The 22,892-nt window shown below is 40.5% G+C and overlaps 1 protein-coding gene across 1 annotated transcript in view; it reads left to right on the top strand.

The window, feature by feature from the left end:
- CDH23 (cadherin related 23) overlaps positions 1–22,892 on the top strand; it is a 2,508,764-nt gene that overhangs the window by 927,053 nt on the left and 1,558,819 nt on the right. The window contains exon 15 of the mRNA XM_044056944.1: positions 17,714–17,842. Within this exon, the coding sequence (XP_043912879.1) occupies positions 17,714–17,842 (129 nt within the window). The remainder of the gene's footprint in view (positions 1–17,713; positions 17,843–22,892) is intronic.

The raw sequence follows: 22,892 nt of genomic DNA, 5'->3' as shown, positions 1-22,892 counted from the left end.
CTCATCCAAAGGACCCCCCTTATACTGCTTTGCACTATAAGTAATCAGTCTACCTGGTATTAGAGTAGAACCTACAGCCTTATGCACCAAAGGAGAGTCTGCTACCTGTTACGTCACTGACACTGCTATGCATATATATTTATATAGTAAAACATTTTGTGGAGTAAACAGCTGTTCACTGTTGGAATGACAGTGTTTGTATGTATATCAGTAACATACAGGTGCTGCAATCACACATAGTCTCATGTCCGTCATACATAACATTGACATTTTTATCATGTGAAATGATCACGCATATATATAAGGCTTATCTTAATAGAATGTCGACTTGATTAATGTTATTGCATATGAACTGACAATGTTTCAACTGGTTGCATAGTGGATCACTCTTGCTTATTGTGCATTATTTGCGATACATGGTCTGCTCTGTCTGTATATACACATTCAGTTTCAACTTCCAGATATGCTTTGAACCCTATGCCCATACTTGTAGCATCTGTTTTATTCACATTTTTCCATGCACACGATATTCCTCATGTCAAGCTTTTCCCATGCATAGCTCGTAGATGTCTATGCCATCCTTCCAAGGTATTTTGTGTCTTTGGAAAATCATATAACACACCCCAAAGGAGTGTTGATTTGCAGGGGGAATCTTACAGCTGCACTACTACGCGTGTTTAACTTATGCAATTGACCAAGGACATACTTATCTTCAGAATACTTAATAAGGGGTACTTCTGCAGGATCACACAATTGTCTAAGAGTAGCACAGACCTCATTCACCTCACATGGAGTCCGCAATGAGAGTGATATGAACATATGACATGCTCAGAAATGTACCAGTAACATTGTGTATGGAAAAAATGCTGTAACAAATGACTAAATGAGGCTCAAATCTGCCACAACTGAAAGTGCAACTACAAGACTAAGGCCCCAGACAGGCTTCAAAATACAAACTAGCTTTTACTAGTCATTTTGGTCATGGAGGTAGAAATGCAGTATAATGCATAAACAATGCTAAATCCTGCAGTAATGCAGAATCTTCTCACAGCTGTAAATGAAGCTGTAAGATTTCTTCTTCTCTTTTGGCTGTTTCCATTAGGAGTCGCCACAGCGGATCATGTGTTTCCATTTCTTCCTCTCCTCTGCACATTACTCTGTCACACAATCCACCTGCATGTCCTCTCTCACCACATCCATAAACCTTATGTTAGGCCTTCCTCTTTTCCTGGCAGCTCCATCCTTAGCATCCTTTTCCCAATATACCCATCATCCCTCCTCAGCACATGTCTAAACCAACACAATCTCGCCTCTCTGACTTTATCTCCAAACCGTCCAACCTGAGCTGACCCTCTAATCTACTGATTCCTAATCCTGTCCATCCTTGTCACACCCACTGCAAATCTTAACATCTTTAACTCTGCCACTTCCAGCTCTGAATCCTGCCTTTTTGTCAATGGCACCGTCTCCAACACATACAATATAGCTGGTCTCACTACCCTCTTGTAGACCTTCCCTTTCACTCTTACTGGTACCTGTCTGTCACAAATCACTCCTGACACTCTTCGCCACCCATTCCACCCTACCTGTACTATCTTCTTCACCTCTCTTCCACACTCACCATTACTCTGAACTGTTGATCCCAAATACTTAAACTCATCCACCTTTGCCAACTCTACTCCCTGCATCCTCACCATTCCTCTATCCTCCCTCTCATTCACACCCATATATTCTGTCTTAGTCCTGCTGACCTTCATTCCTCTCCTCTCTATAGCATATCTCCACCTCTCCAGGGTCCTCAACCTGGCCCCTACTCTCACTACAGATCACAATGTCATCTGCCAACATCATAGTCCATGGGGACTCCTGTCTAATCTCATCTGTCAACCTGTCCACCATTGCAAATAAGAAAGGGCTCAGAGCTGATCCTTGATGTAATCCCACCTCCACCTTAAACAGATCTGTCACTCCCACTGCAGACTTCACCACTGTCACACTACCCTCGTACATATCCTGTACCACTCTTACATACTTCTCTGCAACTCCTGACTTCCTCATACAATACCACAACTCCTCTCTAGGCACCCTATCATATGCTTTCTCCAAGTCCACAAAGACACAATGCAACTCCTTCTGACCTTCTCTATATTTCTTCATCAACACACTCAGAGCAAACATCGCATTTGTAGTACTCTTTCCCAGCATGAAACCCTACTGCTGATCGCTAATCATCACATCCCTTCTTAACCTAGCTTCCACTACTCTTTCCCATAACTTCAAGCTGTGACTGATCAGTTTTATCCCACTGTAGTTACTGCAACTCTGCACATCACCCTTATTCTTAAAAATAGGTACCAAAACACTTTTTCTCCACTCCTCAGGCATCTACTGACTTTCCAAGATTTCATTAAACAATCTGATTAAAAACTCCAATGCCATTTCTCCTAAGCACCTCCAAGATTCCACTGGTATGTCATCTGGACCAACAGCCTTTCCATTTTTTCATCCTCTTCATAGCTATCCTTACTTACTCCTTGATAATCTGTTTCACTTCCTGATTCACTATCCACACATCATCCAACCTTCTCTCTCTCTCATTCTCTTCATTCATCAGCCCGTCAGAGTACCTTTCCATCTGCTCAACACACTCTCCTTACTTGTGAGTATGTTTCCCTCACTTTCCCTTTATCACCCTTATCTGCTGCACATCTTTCCTAGCTCGGTCCCTCTGTCTAGCCAATCGGTACAGGTCCTTTTCTCACTCTTTAGTGTCCAACCTTTCATACAACTCTCCATATGCCTTATCCTTAACCTTCGCCACCTCTTTCTTTGCCATGCTCCTCATCTCCTTATACTCCTGTCTACTTTCTTCATCTCTCTCTGACAATCCCACTTCTTCTTCACCAGCCTCTTTCTCTGTATACTCTCCTGTACTTCCTCATTCCACCACCAGGTCTCCTTGTCCTCCTTCCTCTGTCCATATGTCACAGCAAGCACCTTTCTAGCTGTCTCCCTTACCATCTCTGCTGTAGTTACCCAGCTGTTCGGTAACTCTCCACTGCCCCCCCAGTGCCTGTTTTAACTCTTCCCTGAATTCCACCTCACAGTCACCCTTTTTCAACTTCCACCATTTGATCCTTGGCACTGCTCTCACACTTGTCCTCCTCCTCTTGATCACCAACATCATCCTACAGACCACCATTCTATGCTGCCTAACTACACTTTCCCCTGTCACCACTTTACAGTCTCCAATCTTCTTCAGACTAGCCCTCCTGCATAGGATATAATCCACCTGTGTGCATCTCCCTGCACTCTTGTAAGTCACTCTGTGCTCCTCCCTCTTCTTAAAATACGTATTCACCACAGTCATGTCCATCCTCTTTGCAAAATCCACTACCATCTGACCTTCTGCATTCTTCTCCTTAACACCATACCTGCCCATCACTTCCTCATCCCCTCTGTTCCCTTCACCAACATGCCCATTGAAATCTGCTCCAATCACCAGTCTCTCACCCTTGGGTACACTCACCACCACTTCATCCAACTGACTCCAAAATTTCTCTTTCTCATCCATCGCACATCCAACTTGCGGAGCGTATGCACTAACAACATTCATCATTACACCATCAATTTCCAGCTTCGTAAACATCACTCTATCCGACACTCTTTTCACTTCCAAAACACTCTTGCCATACTGTTCCTTCAGGATAACCCCTACCCCATTTCTCCTCCCATTCACACCATGATAGAACAATTTAAACCCACCTCCTGTACACCTGGCCTTACTCCCCTTCCATCTGGTCTATTGCATACACAATATATCAACCTTCCTTCTCTCCATCATATCAGCTAGCTCTCTCCCTATACCAGTCATACTGCCAACATTCAAAGTTCCTACCTTCACTACTACACTCCTAATCTTCCCCCTCTCTTTCTGCTTTCGAGCATGTCTTCCCCCTCTTCTTCTCCTTCGGCCAACAGTAGCCCAATTTCTGCCAGCACCTGGTTGGCTAACAGTACTGGTGGTGGTCATTGTTAACCCAGGCCTCGACCAATCTAGTATGGAAATCGGTATTGTTGTCTGCATATGTTATTTGGTGGATGTTTTTCACTGGATGCCCTTCCTGATGTAACCCTCCCCATTTATCCGGACTTGGGACCGGCACGAAAAATGCACTGGCCTGTGCTTCCCCAGTGGCTGGTCCCAAAACAATTGAAAAAACTGTGTTGACACTACTTTGGGTACTCTAGCATGACTCATTCTTGGCTACCTTCCAGGAACTCAGCTGAAAAGGCATACATTACCATTACATTGTAATATTTGTATTTGTGTTAATAACTCTACAGAAGCAAAATGTGTTGTACAAAGAAAACTTTCCATGTCAGGTCACTCAGATGCTCTTTTTCTGTGGAAAGTATGATCTGATTGTTACTGTCTCATTTAGCTACTTCAAAGAAAAACCTTAAGCAATAAGAATACCTATTTCCATTAAATGTACGATATGACAGATAACAACTGTTCATTCTATATAGTCTGCCCTTTCAGTATCAAATAGATGCATTCAGCTCAAAGAATACTGTAAAATATTGCATTCCACCAGCCACAAACATATTTTTATTTGTTCATTCTTGAATTAATGCATAGGTTTTAATCCTAAAGTCTTCGGTTCACGGTTGTTCCATGAGTCCATTACATTCCTAAGGCAAATCTGCTTAAATACACTCTTTTTTTTAAACACATCTGCATTTTATGTCAGTTTGATTTCTACAAATAGTTACATCTGTAATCCTTTTATTCATCCTTCTCAAGTTGCATGAGTCACCCCATTTGCCTTTGTTTTCTGTTTTACTTTCTTCCAAATATTATTTATGGGAACTGCTTCAGCTATTGCAACCAGCAATAATATGCACTCTCACATTCAGAAAGAAGTACTTTTAAGATCTGCAGTAAAAAGGCCCCATTTCTGCAGTGTAGTAATTGTTTTTACAGAGATACATAAGCCGCAAGGAGGAAAGATCCTATTATTGCCTAATTTACATGTCTCTGAATCACCGCAAACTACTGTGGATGAAAATCTGCACTTCTGTGTGGTGGTTAACACTGGCAGCCGATACACACACACACACACACACACACACACACACACCATATAACCCTTACCTGTCCCTGTGATTTCAGAATGTCATGATGTCTCCTTTTTTCCTGCACTTATAAATCAAGGATGAGCAAAGTCGGTCATTAATTATAGACATTTAAGATTCACAATTCGTGTCCTTCAGTAAATGCAAGGTAGTAAAAAAGCTGTTACACTAGTGACTTTATAAGTTGTAAAGAGAAATAAATAAACTCTCTCCTTCTTTGCACCACCATTAAGTTTGGTTTTGTCCATGCATTGCAAGGTTGACAGGTATGGTTTATCTTCCCTGTCGCTCTCCTTCATAAGTCATGATGTAGACATTTTACAAAAAGGCCTCACTGACACCAGTGACTGGTGCCAGAACCATGGCCTTAAGCTCAATGCCAAAAAGTGAATTGTCATTCCCTTTGGGAAAAATTTGGTGCCCATGAACTACCACATAGGCGGTAGTCCACTAAACACCAAAGGTGTGATAAGAGACCTGGGGACACAGGTTGACAGCAACCTCTCCTTTGATGACCACATTGCCACTGTAGTCAGAAAGTCCTTCTATGTGGCACATCTAATTACAAAAGGTTTCTCATCTAGGAAGATAGAGGTCATAATCCCTCACTACTCGTCCCTCATTAGACCTGTCATAGAATACAATGCCCCATTTGGTATGTACCTCACTAGACACCTACAACAACTGGAAAGGCCGCAAAAATAGCTCACCAAGAGGATCTTAGGCATTAGACACATGCTATTTATGGACAGACGCAAAAAACTCCAGCTATACTCTGTCTCTTATCGCCTACTTAGAGGCGATCTCTGCTTGACCTACAAAGCCGTGTCTGACCCAGAGCTGGTAGATATGCTACACCTAAAGTAATCCCAATCCCTCAGAGCCACACACTCCACTCCAGGGACCTAAACCTCATTACCACAATAAATGCAACATGCTGGTGGAACAGGTTCCTAACACAGAGACTTCCCATACTCTGAAACAAACTTCCCATTCACGTCAAGAGAGCACTTCACTGGCCCTCTTTAAGAGAAATCTTGACCAGTGGATGGGCAATAGGAAGTTCACCCCCAGGGATCACTTCAGTGGCCTTGCGTGACAGGGGCACTGGGAACTAACTTTGGGTGGCATGATGCCAGGGAATCTTCTTGGGCTAGGCTTATATAGGCTCCAGGGCTGTTAGCCTAGTACAGACCTATGAACCTATGAAGTGTTGCAGGCATTTGAAAATGCTAGAGGTCCTCATTTTATGTTTAAAAACCCTGTTGCACTAACTTCTTAATTCAGTTAGTTAATGCTGATGTTTCCTGTGACAAGGGCACGGAGTTTGAAGCTGTTTTCCACACTTTATTTTCTTTTTTTCCCCAAAGTTTAGGTTTTATTGAAAAGCTCTGCCTGGAGTCTAGTGTTTTCCCTGGTAGACAGTGGTTCCCCCAACCCTCTTCTTCAGAGTTAATCCCTAGTGACTAGTATTCCTCCCAACCCAAAGTTGCAGGTTTTGCTCGTAACTGTAGAGGTGTGTTTAAATATGACAGCCACTTCAACCCATCCACACATGCAAATTTATTCCACAGATACACACACACAGTCCCTTCCCACCTGACTGCACACATGTACTCACACAGACACCATAACATGCCACTCATTGCATCTTCCCAGCAGACAGGCACATATTTTTATTTGTATATATGTATTTTTTTATTTTATTTATATATGTATGTAATCTTTATTTAAGATCGCACAACACTGGAGAAAGGGCAAATTCCATTTTTGATATTTTGATTTTCAGACTTTTCAGCTTTCGCTCTTAGGTTCATAGGTTCATACTAGGCTATCTGCCCTAGGGCATTTATAAGCCTAGCCAGAGTGTGTGTGGCTTTCACCACCCCTTAGGATGAGAATACTATACCCATTAGTTTGCTGTGCCTCTGTCCAGCAGTGACACAGAGATGATTCCCGGGGTAAACCTACGATCTCCCATCCACTCGTCAAGATTTCTCTTGAACAGAGTCAGTGAGGGGCTCTGCCTCACATGGACTGGGATTCTGTTCCATAGTGTAGGGAGTCTCTGGGTGATGAATCTGTCCCTCCAGCACGTCCTATTTATATCCGTGTTGAGGTTTAAGTCTCTTGCTCTCGTGGCTCTGGTAGATTTGGATTTTTTGAGGTGGAGCATGTCCATTAGTTCCGGGTTGGACATGGCCTTGTATGTCAGGCACAGATCACCTCTGAGCAGACAGTATGCGACTGAATAGAGCTGGAGTTTCTTCAGTCGGGCAGCGTATGACATATGTTTGAGCCCCTTTATCCTTTTGGTGAGGAACTTTTGGGGTCTTTCCAACTGCTGCAGGTGTCGGGTAAGGTACATTCCGAATGGGGCGTTGTACTCAATCATTGGTCTGATAAGTGAAGAGTATAGGGGTACAATGACCTCTCCTGATCTGGATGTGAATCCCTTCATGATCAGGTGGGCAATGTAGAAGGTCTTCCTAACCACTTTGGCAATGTGAGTGTCAAAAGAGAGGTTACTGTCAACTTGGGTCCCCAGGTCCCTGATAACGTCTTCCGTGTTTAATGGATTACCACCTATGTGGTAATTAGGGGTTACCTTGTTTTTCCCAAAGGGTATGACTATACATTTTTTGGCATTTAGCTTAAGGCTATGGCTCTGGCACCAGTTATCCATTTCTATGAGACCTCTCTGGAGGATGTCTGTGTCTAATGGAGTGTCAATTATGGTGCCCAGTTTGCAGTCATCTGCAAATTTTGTCAGCCACAATCCTCCAATGTTTGCCTGCACTTCAGAAAAATAAATGCCGAACAAGAGGGGGCCCAGGACAGAGCCCTGTGGGACACCGCTCGTGACAGGCTTAGAGTCTGACATGGCACCAGCAACTCTAACCCTGTGGGTTCTGTCCTTGAGCCAGTTTGCAACCCATCTTGTGACATATGGGTTTACATCTAAGCTGGTGAGCTTTTCTATGATGCCTGAGTGGGGTATTGTGTTGAACGCTTTTGCTAGGTCAAGGTAGGCTGTGTGAACTGCCTTACCCTCATCAATAGCCTTAGTGACTGTTTCTAAAAAGTCGACCAAGTTCAAGAGGCAGGATCTGCCCTTGACAAAGCCAAATTGGGTAGGCTCCAGTGTCTGTAGGTCCCCAATGTCTTTATTTATGAGTTCCATTATGATCCTCTCCATAGCTCTGCAGACAAGGCTCGTCAAGCTTATGGGGTGGTAATTTCCAGGGTCCGTAGAAGCACCGCCTTTGTGGAGTGGGACCACAGTTGCCGTACGCCATTCTTTGGAGTGCGTATCCTGTAGTAAGGCTAAGATTAAACAGCAGCCTTATGTGTGGGTTTAGTTCCTCATTGAGTTCGTGTAGCACACAGCCGGGGACACCGTCTGGTCCCATTGATGCTGTGTTTTTGCTTTAGAGAGCAGCTCTCACCTGGGCATCTGAGATGTTTGGGAGGCTAGACTCTGGTGGGATAGATATTTCTCCTTTTGGGGGGGGGGAGAAATTTGCACTGAACCTGTCTGCCAGTATGTTGGCAATGTCTGTGGGTTCAGTGATTTTTGTATCATGTTGGACTAATTCTGAGCATATCTGGGAGTTTCCACCCAGGTTTCTAACATAGCTAAAGAAGGCCTTATGATTGTCTTTTGTGTCATTAGCGATATTTCTCTCAAAGTTGGCCTTGGATGATTTTATGAGTGACCGTAGTTTTTTGCTAGTAGTGATCAGAGATGCCTTCCCTTTTAGGGATTTTGCTCTGTCATGTAGTAGCTTTCTCCTTTTGTTGTAGAGTTTGTTTATGGCTGGGGTCCACCAGACCGGGCGCCTGCCTTTGGTGGAAAGGGTCTTGATTTTATTAGGGATTGCTTGATCCAAACATTCCTGGAGGTGCTCGTAGAAGGCATTTGTAAGGGTTTCAGCAGCGTGGGTTGTGGTTTCCACTGGCTCGGGGGCCTTGAAGGATACCACTCCAGTCTTAAGAAGTGTGAAGTTTGCTTTTGAGAAGTTCTTCACTGTGGTCTTTTTTGCTTGGGTTGGGGGCGGGATGTGGATCTCCAGTGAGATTAATTTATGGTCTGATCTCACCAATGAGGGATATACTTCCGGTGTGGAGCATTTTGTCCCCATGTTTGTGATGATCAGGTCTAGTATATTTTCTCCTCTTGTGGGAATGGTGACTAGTTGTTCCGTAGCATTTGAGTTTATGAACTCCAGGAACCTTTGGGCTAGGGTGTTGGGGCTTGAGTAATGTTCCCAGTCTATGTTTGGGTAGTTGAAGTCACCCAATATGATGGTGTTTGGAGAGACATTCATACTCTCCAGTGTCTTCAGGAAGGCTGTGTGGGTTTCCTGAGTTTGAGAGGGTGGTCTGTAGCATGCTACAAACTGTAGGGCAGTTTTACCTATGGTTAATTGCACCTGGATGGTCTCCGATGCTTCGTGCGTTGCCACTAACCTGGAGGTGTGGGTATCCTTTATGAATATGGATACTCCCCCTCCTTTTGTGGTTCGGTCTGGATTTTGGGGCGGGCATGATATGAGGTATAACCTGATAGTGCTGGGGTGCTCTCAGGAGCCTTGAACCAGGTTTCAGTCACAGCACAGACATCGATGTTCTCCATACTGAGGAGGGGCTTCGAGGGCGTGCATCTTGAGGTTTAGACTTCTGGCATTGAGCAGTATTACCCTTAGTTTTTCTCCATTTTTGTTTTCTAGGGTGGTAGGTTTATCATTTGAGCCTTGCCTAAAAAGGGCACTATGGGGTGGCAAGAGCCTTTGCCAATATCCGGAAGCCCAGGGGTGACAGGTGCAAGCCGTCCCTTGTGAAGCAGCGTGGCTTGTCAAGCATGTCATCCCAGGCAGACAGACATTGGATCCCCTTAGAATGACACCAGTAATTAAGCCAATTATTAAAGCTGATCATTTTGTCTCTGTATTGTGGCATCATTCTTGGTGAGGGTAGGATACTGCTCAGGGTCAGGGTCATACAGGCCTGGGCTACATAATCTGAGAGCTCCTCTATGTCTCTTTTCATGTAGTCCAGGGAGGTACGTCTCAGGTCGTTCACACCAGCATGGGCAATGACTGAGTCATACTTGTACTTGCTGTGGAGTGACCTGAGTGCTTGTGTTATGTGGCGGATTCTAGCGCCTGACAGGCAGCTTACTGTGATCTTTTCCTTGTTCAGTCTGGTGAGTGGGACGTCAGTGTGTTTGACTATGGAGTCACCTAAAACAAGTGTGTCTGGCATTGTGTTTGGCCTTAAGGGCTGTGACTGTTTAGCACACTGACTTTGAGAACTATGTGTTGCATGTCTTATGTCTTGAGGTGGCAGTTGCTTGGGTGTCTGCTTTGGAGGCCTCTGTAGTTTTGGTAGATTTTTGATCAGTGCCTCCGAGTATGTCTTAGTGTGTTTATGTGTTTGTTTTGCAGTTGTGATAGTTCTATGTGAAACTGGGTTTGTGGTGTGCGTGGTTTCCTTCTCCTCCTGTCTGGTCTTGCCAGTCTTGAGTTGAGAGAGCTCAGCCTCCAGTTTGGCTATATAGTTGCATCTCTCACATGTATTTGTGTTTTGTGGGAGAAGGAGTGGGTTGTCTGTGTACATGAGGCAATTGTAACATTGCCTCAAGATGCGCAGATTCACCAGCTGAACAGGAAAGGACGCTAGCAACTGACCCTTCGACATGCTAGAAAAAGTGAAAAAGTTTGCTGTGTAACTGAGTCAGAAGGGACCTATAGGGAAATGGGTACTCAAGGGGATTCTAGGCTAATGTAGTACTTTGTTTAGTATATAAGTACTTTACCTATATAAAAATGCTTTAGGAGCAAGTGCTGAGCTTTTGAGATAGAGAATAGACTGTTTAGATTGCAAGTAGAGAAGTTCTAAGGGAAAAATTGAAGAGCAGACTTTACGGAGCCAGAAATAGTTTAACCTTGTTTAACCGGCGCTGCCCGATGGTGCTCTATGGGCAACTCCGTGCTAAATCACGCAAAAGCACGCTAAAGCGGGCTTTATTACAGGGGGCTGAAAAGAGCTAGGAATTGACCCAAAATGGCCAATAGACTACAATTTTCTGGCTGGAACCACTCCTCTAGGGACAAATAGGCTGCTCAGTGCTCCCCACTCCCACTGGTGAACAAAGATGCTTCCTTTTATCCAAATAAGGATATGGAATAGCACAGGAACCAAGACAAAGCCCAGAGATCAGCAAACTCTGAAGACTGGATTATTCTAGTTCAGTAAGGCGGAAAAACAAGATTTTTTTTTTTTTTTTTTTTTGTCTTTTTTGCAGAAAACAGAGGAAAAACAGACAGTAAATGCTATAAATGCTTTTAAACGGCTAGCAGACTTGAATTTTTTAGCCTACAGGTAAAATTAAGCAACAAATAACTTTTTAAAAATGCAAAACAGTTAATCAACACAAAAACAGTTTAAATAAAATGCAGAGCTGTATAAACAGGCGAAAATGCAGTCGCTAAGCAGTAAATAATCATAAAGCCAGAAAAAAATACTTAAATCAGAAAAAAGTCACTCTTTTGCTCTCTGCTGCTTGTAGAACTCTGCAGGACACCACGAGGAGCAGTGCTGAGTTGAATACAAGCGCGCTAAAGCGGGCCTTATTACAGGGGGCTGAAAAGAGCTAGGAATTGACCCAAAATGGCCAATAGACTACAAGTTTCTGGCTGGAACCACTCCTCTAGGGACAAATAGGCTGCTCAGTGCTCCCCACTCCCACTGGTGAACAAAGACGCTTCCTTTTATCCAAATAAGGATATGGAATAGCACAGGAACCAAGACAAAGCCCAGAGATCAGCAAACTCTGAAGACTGGACTATTTTAGTTCAGTAAGGCGGGAAAACAAGATTTTTTTTTTTGTTTTGTTTGTTTTTTTTTTCTTTTTTGCAGAAAACATGCTTTTAAACAGATAGCGCACTTGAGTGTGTTAGCCTACAGGTAAAATTAAGCAACAAATAACTTTTTAAAAGTGCAAAACAGTTAATCAACACAAAACAGTTTAAATAGAATGCAGAGCTGTATAAACAGGCGAAAATGCAGTCGCTAAACAGTAAATAATCAAAAAGCCAGAAAAAAATACTTAAATCAGGAAAAAGTCACTCTTTTGCTCTCTGCTGCTTGTAGAACTCTGCAGGACACCACGAGCGAAAGTGCACTTAAACTAAGCGAAAATGCACTATCGCGAACAACAGTTTACTGAATGAAGCATGGTTAGCAGTCCTGGGATCCTGTGGTAGTACAGGTATATGTTCATTTGTATTAACTATTGAGAGTTTTATGGGAGGGGAGCCTATAATGTTGAGAGAATGTGTTGTGATAGATCATGGTACAGTGGGGTTAAGGAAATATACCCTTTTCCCCACTGTAGTGCGATCTCAGAGTTAGTATATATGAGTAGCAGGGGGGGTGGAGGGGTGCAGGGGTGCTTGCCCTCCTGCAAAAATGTGTTTCTAGTATTTTTTTGTTTTGTTTTTTGCTTCAGTAAACTGTTTGCGAAAGTGGATTTTCTTTTAAGTGCACTTTCTGTTCTTCTGTAAAGTGTGTTTTCGAAGAACAGAAGTAGACTATGTATATATATATATATATATATATATATATATATATATATATATATATATATATATATATACATTTGATCTTCTAAATGCAGGTTGTGTATTTTTGTCTCCTTGCTAATCTTGTAACTAAGAAGATTTAAAGCTGATTAGTCGATTTATTTTTGCTTCCTACAAAGAGGATGCAAAACCAGTTAGAACAATTTTAGCCATTATTTTTCACATGTGCATCATATGTTACAGTTGTATTAATTGCCATTTGTAATCAAGTTATTACACAGGGCATAAGAGCTGTATGCAGTTATGTTATGCCTATAAAGGGCTCTTGAGTGAAGAACTAACATTAATCTTTTCTAAGGAGTCTCCTTTGGTAAGAACTTTCTTTTGTTTTTGTTAGTTTACTCATGCAAGGTCAAACAAAATATTGTTCCTACACTTAAATGCGCATTGACCTTTCTTCTGTTGTTGAACTATTTGTGTTGTTATTGGTTTTAGTTAAACTGCATTGCACCAAAGTGAGACATGAGCACAAGACACACATTAACTATATTTTGTGCAAATTAATTATTTCTTGTACCAAGAGTTGTTTTTTTTTTCTTTCAGGAAAAAAACTCAAATTATTTTTTGAAACAGTCATTTCTACAAGACTTTAAAACTCATTAGTTACTTGTAAGTCTCTTGTTAAAAGTGATGTATATCCTTTCATACTTTTCTAATTGAGCTTATGTGGACAACAATGCCATGCTGCTGAGATGATTTTCATAAAGTTTTTTTTTCTTTTTAACTGTTAGTGATGCTGAACGGAGGTCATAGCATAAGACTGTCCTCTGTGGCTGACCTTCATGGTATATTGTTGTTTGGATGCAGGGGGGAAGTATTAGATTTGAAATCATTCTTTATATGTTAAAGAGCAGAGGATTGACCTGCGCTATAACTGGTAGCCAATTAATTTGTAAAAGGTGGTAAAGTGATGCAGTGATTTGTGTTTGGTTTGTGTGTGCGCATTGTGATGAGTTCAGTGCTATTGTGGGGAGGATTTATTCTAGTTTAGGGATTAATGCATCTTATCATATTGGCTTTGGAGAGCAGAAGGTCAGTCAGCTGCCACACTTGTTATAGCACTGTTAACACTGACTCACAGGTTAGGCATTTTGGATGGGTAAAGCCCATATCCTAGTCAAACACAATCCCGAGTTTAATAAGTGAACTTTCCTATTTCTTATGTTTTAGCAGGTGCAGGCATTCTTTTTTTCCTGCAAACCACATAAGCCCACACTATTAATCATCATGTATTCCAAGACTAAGGCATAACAAGAACCTCTCCTATCTGTCCCTTCATTCTTCTCATTTTTATTCTATAGTTACTGGTATCCATCCTTTATACCTTAACTCAGTTTTACTCCTTTCACCAGCAATGCTTTTTTTTTATATTCCTACTACATATCCATGATTCATTCCCTGCCCTTTAGAGATTCTGCCATTTTCTGTTTCCTGTTAACTCACTTAGTTGTTACCCTTTTTATAAAATGTTTTAACTATATCACTCTACACTTAGTACTCCTTGGTGGGAATATGTAATCATGAATACAACTTAAATGACAGAGGTCCTGGTCTCTCCCTTGCAATTTCTGGGTATATTTCATTTAACTTTTCTAGTGCGGGTATACTATAGGTCTCCTGCATAAAATAAGGACTGAATTCACCTGTTTCTGCACACCCATACTAAGACCTGTTTCCATACCAACTAGTCTCTTTGGTGTCCAAGAATATCTGATTTTAATTTGTCAGCTGAAAACTGCTTAAAATACTATTACAACCGTGGCTGTTATTTTAATTTTACCTAACCCATAACTTTTCTATTATTCATCCAGTTTGTTCTGTCCACATTTAATTTAACCCATGTCTACCTTTCAGTTCTCCAGCTCTCATTACTTTGCAAATTTTGATACTGAATGACTTTGTGCTTTAAGAAAAATCAACATTTTTATCAGTAATTGCTCCTTTTCCCATTTCCCAATTTTCTGTTATTTCACCTTGTATTTTTCTTTTCTATAATCCTATCATAGTAAATATAGTAAATATAGTAAATTCACTGTGCTCAAAAAATTGAATTTTCATAGTTAACACTTTACCGTCTCAGATCCTTATACCATTTACACCCAATATACCTTTCTTTTGTGCTTGTTTTAATAAATTGCATCTCAGTATCTTTCTCTCCCAGTATTCTTGCTTTTATTTCCCTTAACTAATTTTTGTATGGGTATCATATGCGATGGTAATCATTTACATCAACCCTTTGTCCTTCATTTTCAACAATCTGTCTTGTATTTCCAAATTTTAATAGATCGTTTTCAGTGGTTATTTTCAGGTTGTCTTTCCTGTTCTGTGTGTCAGTAGTATCATGATACTTTCCATGTGCGATTCTCAAATTTGTAAATATCTGACAAAATCAGTTAAATCCATACAGACAGCTAAAGTCCCGATTACCTTTCACATACCTTCAAATGTTTCTTACCAGATGAAATATCTAGAACCATGTACAGGATTTTTTGGAATAATCTGTTGATCCACTGCTTTCATTCACTTCGAAAAAAAATCTGTTTTCTTTTCCCACTGTATTATTTTCTATTATGAATATCTAATTATTTTTACAGTTTAGTGTAAGCATAAAGTCTCTAGTTTGGATCTACATTATCTTACATAGACCAAAATAGAAAATAAATATCTAAAGAAATAAAGGACCTTAACCTTTGTAACATTAGCCTCATAGTCTGACAGTTTTCAGATTACTGTAATGTCTCCCAAATCAACGTAACATGATAAATATGTAGAAATTGGTAGTGAAGACAGTGCAGCGAGTGCCACAGTAGTAGATCACTGATGTAACATATGTAATATTGCTGAAGATAAGGAAACGGGATTTCTGGTTATATAACTCAGCAGTCTTTCATTATAAGGTCATTAGACATCAAAAAATAAATGGGTCGGCCACGGTGGTGCAGCGGTTAGCATTGCCACCTCACAGCAAGAGGTTCTCAGGTTCAATCCTCGGCTGGGGTGCTTTCTGTGCAGAGTCTGCATGTCCTCCCTGTGATTGTGTGGGTTTCCACCAGGTGCTCCGGTTTCCTCCCATATCCCAGAAGACATGCTGTAGGTGGATTGGACACTCTAAATTGGCCCTAGGTGTGAGTGTGTGTGTGTGCCTTCTGTGGAAGGTTGGGCGCCGGGCTGGCAACTCCACTGCCAATCATGAATGGACAGGTGATCCGCTGTGGTGACCCCTAACCGGGAAAAAGCCGAAAGAAGAAGATGATGACATCAAAAATAAATACCTAGAAATATATAATCTCAACTTGGACCATCAGTATGGATTCCATAGAGGCTATAGTACTCTGAAATGTTCCCAAGAAGAGACAGGTTTTATTTATTTGTTTGTCATTTGTTAACCAGGTTAGTCCAACTGAGCCAGTGGCCCATTTTCAGTAGAGACTTCTGGTGAAAAGCTCCAGATAGTTATTGCAAAGTTACATAAACGAAAAATATCTGACAATGAAGTTTTACGCAAGCATTACAATAATGTGCTTTACATGAGAGCATTAGAAATTTACAAAAAGCCTGAGAATGAAGTTTACATAAACATTACAATAATGTGCATAGCATGCAGTACAAAAGTTAGAATTTTTTTATCAACAAAAAGAGAAAGAGATGCAAATGAGATAGGACACTTGCAATAGGTGGGTGTTAAAAGTGTGGGAGGTAGTAAGGTGGGATTTAAGTGGGATCATTGCAGTGACAGGTGATGGTATTTAGGAGAAAAGTTTTAAGTTCAGATTTAAAAAGATTTATGTTAGAAATGATTCAGATGTTAAGGGTGAGTTTGTTCCATGCATGGGAAATACTATATTTTTAAAGAAGTTTACCAGTGTTTTTCTTTGGTTTATAGGTGTCCAGAAGGAGCTGGGCAGAGCTGCGGAGAGTTCTGGAAGGGGTATAATGTGATATTAGTGAGGGTAGAGCAGGACAGGAAAGGGGTTTTAAGAGTAGAGTATGAGTCATTTGCAGATGGGAGTATAGGAGGTATTGGGGGAAGTCAAGCCACTGGAGTAGTTTTAGTGCATGGCAGTGATGGGATTTGTAGGGTTGGTTACTAGCAAATCTTGCAACACTATAGTATGATTGATTGAGTTTAACCAAAAGGGTAGATTGTAGATGTGAAAAGATGGGGGAGGCATAAAGTAGACATGGAAGGAGGAAGGCCTGAGCTAGTTTCCGCCTAGAGTCAGGCGCTAAGTATTTTTTTTTTGCCTATAGCGTAGGCTGAGATTTTGATTGGTCTTTTTGATACAGTGCTGAATATGGGTATCAAATTTTAATTGGCCATCGATAATACTGAGAAGTTTGGTATGTGGGTCAGGTTGTATGATGGTATTGTCGAGAGAAGAAACGGTGAAGGTTGTTTTAAGGTTAGAGAGGGTTTTTGGAAAAAAGAGTAGTAGCTTTGTTTTATATATATATATATATAAAATTGCTGCTGTTGTAAAATTTTAATTTTATAGTGCAGACATTTAAGGTTCTCAGGGAGTAAGAGAAATTAGTTGCCAACGCAGGCTTTCCTTTTTGGTGTTTAAGGGATTATTCACCACCATAGCTCCTCCAAGGAATGTCTGTCTGGAAGAGTTATTAGCAAAGTTGCTTTAATTGTTATGCTGTGCATGTAATCAGATATATAGATAGAAAACATATAATCATATATATGCAGATTGACATTTTAAGCTAGCTAATTAGCTTTTATTGCAATCATTCCATTACTTGCAAAAGATAAGCATGTAGTTTAGTCAAGAGAAGATAAACATTATTTATTTAATGCAAAAACAGAAATGTAAAAGAAAATGTAACTGCTGCTTACATGTTGTATAATAACTGCTAAAACATGGTAAATGCTAGAAATTATTTTAATAATTTTTTTACTGTATTCTTTAAAGGTCAGTTTCTCAATTGCAGCTGGAAATATTGGTGAGACGTTTGATATTCGAACAGTAAATGGCACATATGGAGAGGTGATAACAACAAAATCCCTGGACCGAGAGCTCATAGACAGATACATATTGACGGTAATCATTACCTTTATTTTTTTAATCCTGTTATATTTTTAAATATCAATGACTATTAATTTTCTTTGTATGTAGAACAGAATCTAGGAAATTTGTCTTAATATTTTTTTATTAAAGTTTCAAAAGTTAAGTTCTGTTAATGTACAAAGGCTTATGTGGCTGGCAGTTTCATACAAGAACATTTTTTTTCCCTTTACAAATCAACAGAGGTTCCAAGTTATGATATTAAGCATAAATAGCATAAATTTGAAGGATGGTCCATTTAATGGAAATCTCTATTTGTGTAACGTAATATTTCAAGAGACTGGTGTTCCAGTCAGAGTTCCTTTAAATATTGCATAGAAATGCAGTGTTTGTTATACATTTTACAAGAAACCTGAGATATTAAATGGAAATCCATCTTCTGAGCCCCTGTGCCTGTCTGTTTAGAAGTGCATGCTGATTCTACTGAATTAAAATCCGTTGAACAAAAACTCAATATAAAATATACACATATATGGATATATAGCTTCAGGTGTATGTATGTATACAAGTGTGTGTGCGTGCATACGCATGTGTGTATGTAGATTACCTATTCAGTCCAATGTCACTTACAGTGTAGTATATATTCTCAAAGAACAAAGTTCACAAACACACAAAATTTTTGTTTACACAGTTCTTTTCAGAAAAAAAAGAATGAGTTTAACAAATTCAGCTTAATTGTTTTATATCTGCTAAGGTCTCATGAAGGCACACTTTTTGTGTCACAGCTTCTCACTGCACAGTGATTTGGTTCACTAATTGTTCCTAGCTAGCTGTGAAAACAAAGCCAAACACACACTGTTACCAAACAGAGAGGTATGGAGCCCTCAAAACTAGTAGACAAAAGCTTTGGAGGAGTCCCCTTGTCTTTGTCCCATTTCAAGTTTAAAACCTTCCTCAGTTCTGACTCAGGATTATATGGTAGTTTCTCTTCAAAGTATATTTCCAAGATCCTTAGAGCTGTTAAACGCATGAGACATTGCATTATAACTGTAATGTAAAATTTACATGGTTTCACCAATCTGTGCACGTTTCCCCAAAGAAAATGTTTACTGAATTCAAAGAAAGTAAATGTAATGGCTTTTACTACCCCATCCAAAGACTCAACACCCCTCCAAATTTGAGAAATTGAGTATTGGTAAAGTATTCTGCCTTTTGTTTTGTTTGGTCTATAGGTGTCAAGTAGCTGTTGGTCACAGTGCTACAAAGAGATTGTGAAGGTCTGTAAAGGGATATGAGGGTAGACAGAGCTGCAGATTTGTAAAGCAGAGAGTGAGTCATCGGAGAGGTTACCGGCAAATCTAGTTATCTGGTTGTACATTTGTTCAAGTTTAGTTAAAAGATTTGTTTGAAGGTGGGTAAATATAGGGGAAGCATAGAGCAGACAAGAGAGAAGGTAGGCTTGAGATCCATAGACTGATTATTTCTGATGCCATATGACTTGTTGAGGTACAGTAAGTTCATCAGTAATAAGTCAGAGGGTGACTTCTGTGCCAGACAGAGGTCACCTGTTAGCAGTCTGCAGGATACTCAGTACAGTGACAGGGCTTTGAGTGAGTCCATGTAGGACATGTTGTTCAGGCTTTGCATCCTTTTAGTAAAGTATCTCTGTGGGTGTTACAGTTGTTACATGTGTCTGGACAGATACATGCCAAATGGGGGAATTATATTAAGGATCAGCCTAATGAGGGCTGAGTAAAGGGGGACAATGACAGTGGCATTTTATTGATTTATTTAAATATGTTTACAGGGGTAGAACACTGATCAAACAATGGCCAATTACAGGCATAGCCGGGGTTACATCAACATCATGTAATAAAATAATATACAGTGTATAAAGAACAGTGGCTGACATTTATGAGTAAGCATAGAAAATCTAACAAGATCTACATAGAAGATCTAATAAACCAAATATGTGGACAGGTACATAACTGCAATGCAGAAGAGAGAATAGAGTTATTTAGGAGGAGCAGAAGTAGGTTACACATGCACAGCAGTAGCTGGGTTAGGAAAGATTAAATAAAGACCGGTACAATGAAAAGGGCATTTGTTGATGTGTCGTGGGTGTAGAGTAGTGATGACATAGTAAATGAGTCACAGTTTAAGATGAATGAGTTAAGAGCCATGGACTAAAACTAAATGCCAAGAAATGCTTAATAGTATCCTTTGGGAAGTCATCCATCCCTGGTAAATATCATATTGACAGCACACGCCTTAGAAGTGACCCAGTAGTCAGGGACATAGGGACACACACACATAATCTCGCCTTTGATCATCACGTGTTCTACAGTGGCGAGGAAATCATTCTATGTTGTACAACTTATATACAAAGGTATGACATCTAAGTCTAAGGAAGTCATTGTTCCACTGTTTTTGCATTCATCAGACCTGTTGTTGAGTACGGTGCCCCCTTTAGTATGTACCTAACCAGGCATATCCAACAGTTGCAATGTCCACAGAGGTTCCTCACTAAAAGACTACAGGGCGTAAATAATATGTCCTATGCAGATCACCTCAAGGCCCTATACCTGCATTCTGTCTTCTACAGGCTTTTGAGGGGAGATCTATGCCTGGCATACAAGGCATAGTCAGACCCCACTCTGATGGCCCTCCTGCATATCCACAAAACAAGCAGTACCAGAATTACCCATTTTAAAGAATATGCTGTAGAGACAAGTATGTATCCCAGTGACCCATCCATGTGAAGCAGAGTTCCTCCCTAGACCAATTCAAGTGTAACTTGGATAATTGGATGGGAAACCAGAAATTCATCCCTGGTTTGGCACCTATGTCTCTGATACAAACAGGTAACCTGTAAATGGTTCATCTCTCAGGCCCATCCTTACACTTCTCAAGGGTATTAGAGATATGGGATGCATGTCTAGGCTTAAAAAGGCCCTTGTGGTCGGTAGACTAGTAAATACCTATTAACCTATGAATATGGTGGATCAGGTATGAGGGAGGTAAAGGTACAACACAGTTGGTGATACCAGATCAATACATTTAAAATATATAAAATTAATAAGTGGTGGTGGTGGGATTGCAGGAACACCACTAATTTTTGACCTTGCATTTCATATGCAGTCAGCAGGGAGCCTTTTGATGTCCTACAGTCTGCCTAAATGGCAGTACCTTATTAGGTGACAGTAGTGTGGCTGTCATTTTATTAAATTTGTCACAGTTCATAGCATTTCATGAGAAGTTCATTCTTCCCATTGCCTTCAGATAAGTCGGTGTAACTATATCCATAGTGAGACAGTCTGAAGAAAATGTAAGTCATTGTTCAGATGTGTGCGTGTCGGAAACAGTTTATTCATGACGTCGTGCCACAGATATTCACTACAGATATTCACTACAGATATTCACTATAGGTATTCACTATAGATATTCACTATAGATATTCACTATAGGTATTCACTATAGATATTCACTATCAGGACTGACCTCATTATCACTCCTTCCCCCATCCTGTTGTCCCAGTAGCCATTTACTCTAATATTACTTCCCTCTATCATCTGACTTGGTTGTATGACCATTCTCCAGCCTCTTCAGTAAGTTAGTCTATTGATTTCACATTCTGTACCTTCACTTTAGCACTTTAATCATAATCACTTTTACCTTTTTATTTCACTTTCCTTCCATTTTTTTTTTACTACTCATTTGCCTTCTGATCTTGTAATTTCTATTCCTCATATTTCTGTATCACATGCATGCACGATCCCTATATTAGGATTTCTTACATTGCTATTTCAAACTGAAGGTCAGAGCTCAGTTCTGCATCCATATATATATATATATATATATATATATATATATATATATAGATAGATATATATATATACACACACACACATGTGTGTGCGCCCATAGACACACACACACACACACTCAACTCCCCTTATCCGATTGGGTGTCGTGTTAGCTGTTACCACTTTTCTCGAATCAGAGCCACATTTTTACCTTCCAAAGCTGCCATGCCCACCTGCCTTAGGTCTTCTGTCGCACAATGTAGTAATCTATTGGCTGGATGTCCTTATCTCCTCTTGCCTTATTCCGATCTGACCCAAATCTGCTTAACCAAATCAACTACTGCTTTTCTGTCCATCTGACAAAATCATTATAATCTGTTTTCCTCGACCTTCTCTGGAATGTGAGACGACTTCAGCCTCTGCACTTATGTCTTCATTTCTTTGTCTGTCTCACACCGTATCCTACCCACCTCTCTCCCTCATGTGCTTCATTTGCATAATTTCAGGCATATTCGGATTCACTATCACATTTCCATGCTACACAGAAGAACTCTTCCATTTGTTTTGTACACCTGAGTTTTCACCTGTCACACACCACCCCTTACACTTTGACAGTTGTCTACAGTACCTCTGAGTCTAGCTTTGATCTCCTCATTCAAACTTCAGTTCTCCTCAACTATGCCTTCCGGATACTTGAAGCCATTAACCTGTTCCACAGTTTTTCCTTCTGTCTCACTTTTAAATTTCTTCTGATTTCCCCCTTGTTCTGCTTCACCACTGTCTTGTCCATATTCAGTTTTATCCTATGTGCCGTCAGTTTTGCATTCCATTCCCCTGTCTTTTGCTGAAGTTCCTGTTGAGAGTCTGCTTGTAGTGACGCATGATCTGTTTAGTTCATCACCAGTGTTAACAGCAGTGGTCTCTGAGCTAAGCCCTGGTGCACACCCACTCCCACTGCAAACCACTCTGTGAAACTGAATGCTGTTCATACTTGAGTCATTGGATCCTTCAACATAGCCTGCTCTAATTCTACCAGTGTTTCTGGGCTTGAAACCATCACATGACTGCCCAAATCATCTTTCTTGGGACTTGTCATAAGCTTTCTCACAGTCTAAGAAAGCCCACTCGGACTCTTGCCTGATCTCCATTTTTTCCTCTCTCTGACTTCCTGTAAACATCAGGTTAATTGAACTGCATCCTAATTTGAATTTAAACTGCTCATTTTGCATCTTACTTTCTACTACACTATTTGATATTTTCCTTTATTTTACATCGATATA

This window comes from Protopterus annectens, chromosome 14.part0 (assembly GCF_019279795.1).
Source record: "Protopterus annectens isolate FY-2018-M chromosome 14.part0, PAN1.0, whole genome shotgun sequence".
In the NCBI taxonomy this organism is placed as follows: Eukaryota; Metazoa; Chordata; order Ceratodontiformes; family Protopteridae; genus Protopterus; species Protopterus annectens.
The sequence above is the reverse complement of the archived record's forward strand: the minus strand, read 5'-3'. Positions and strand labels throughout refer to the sequence as shown.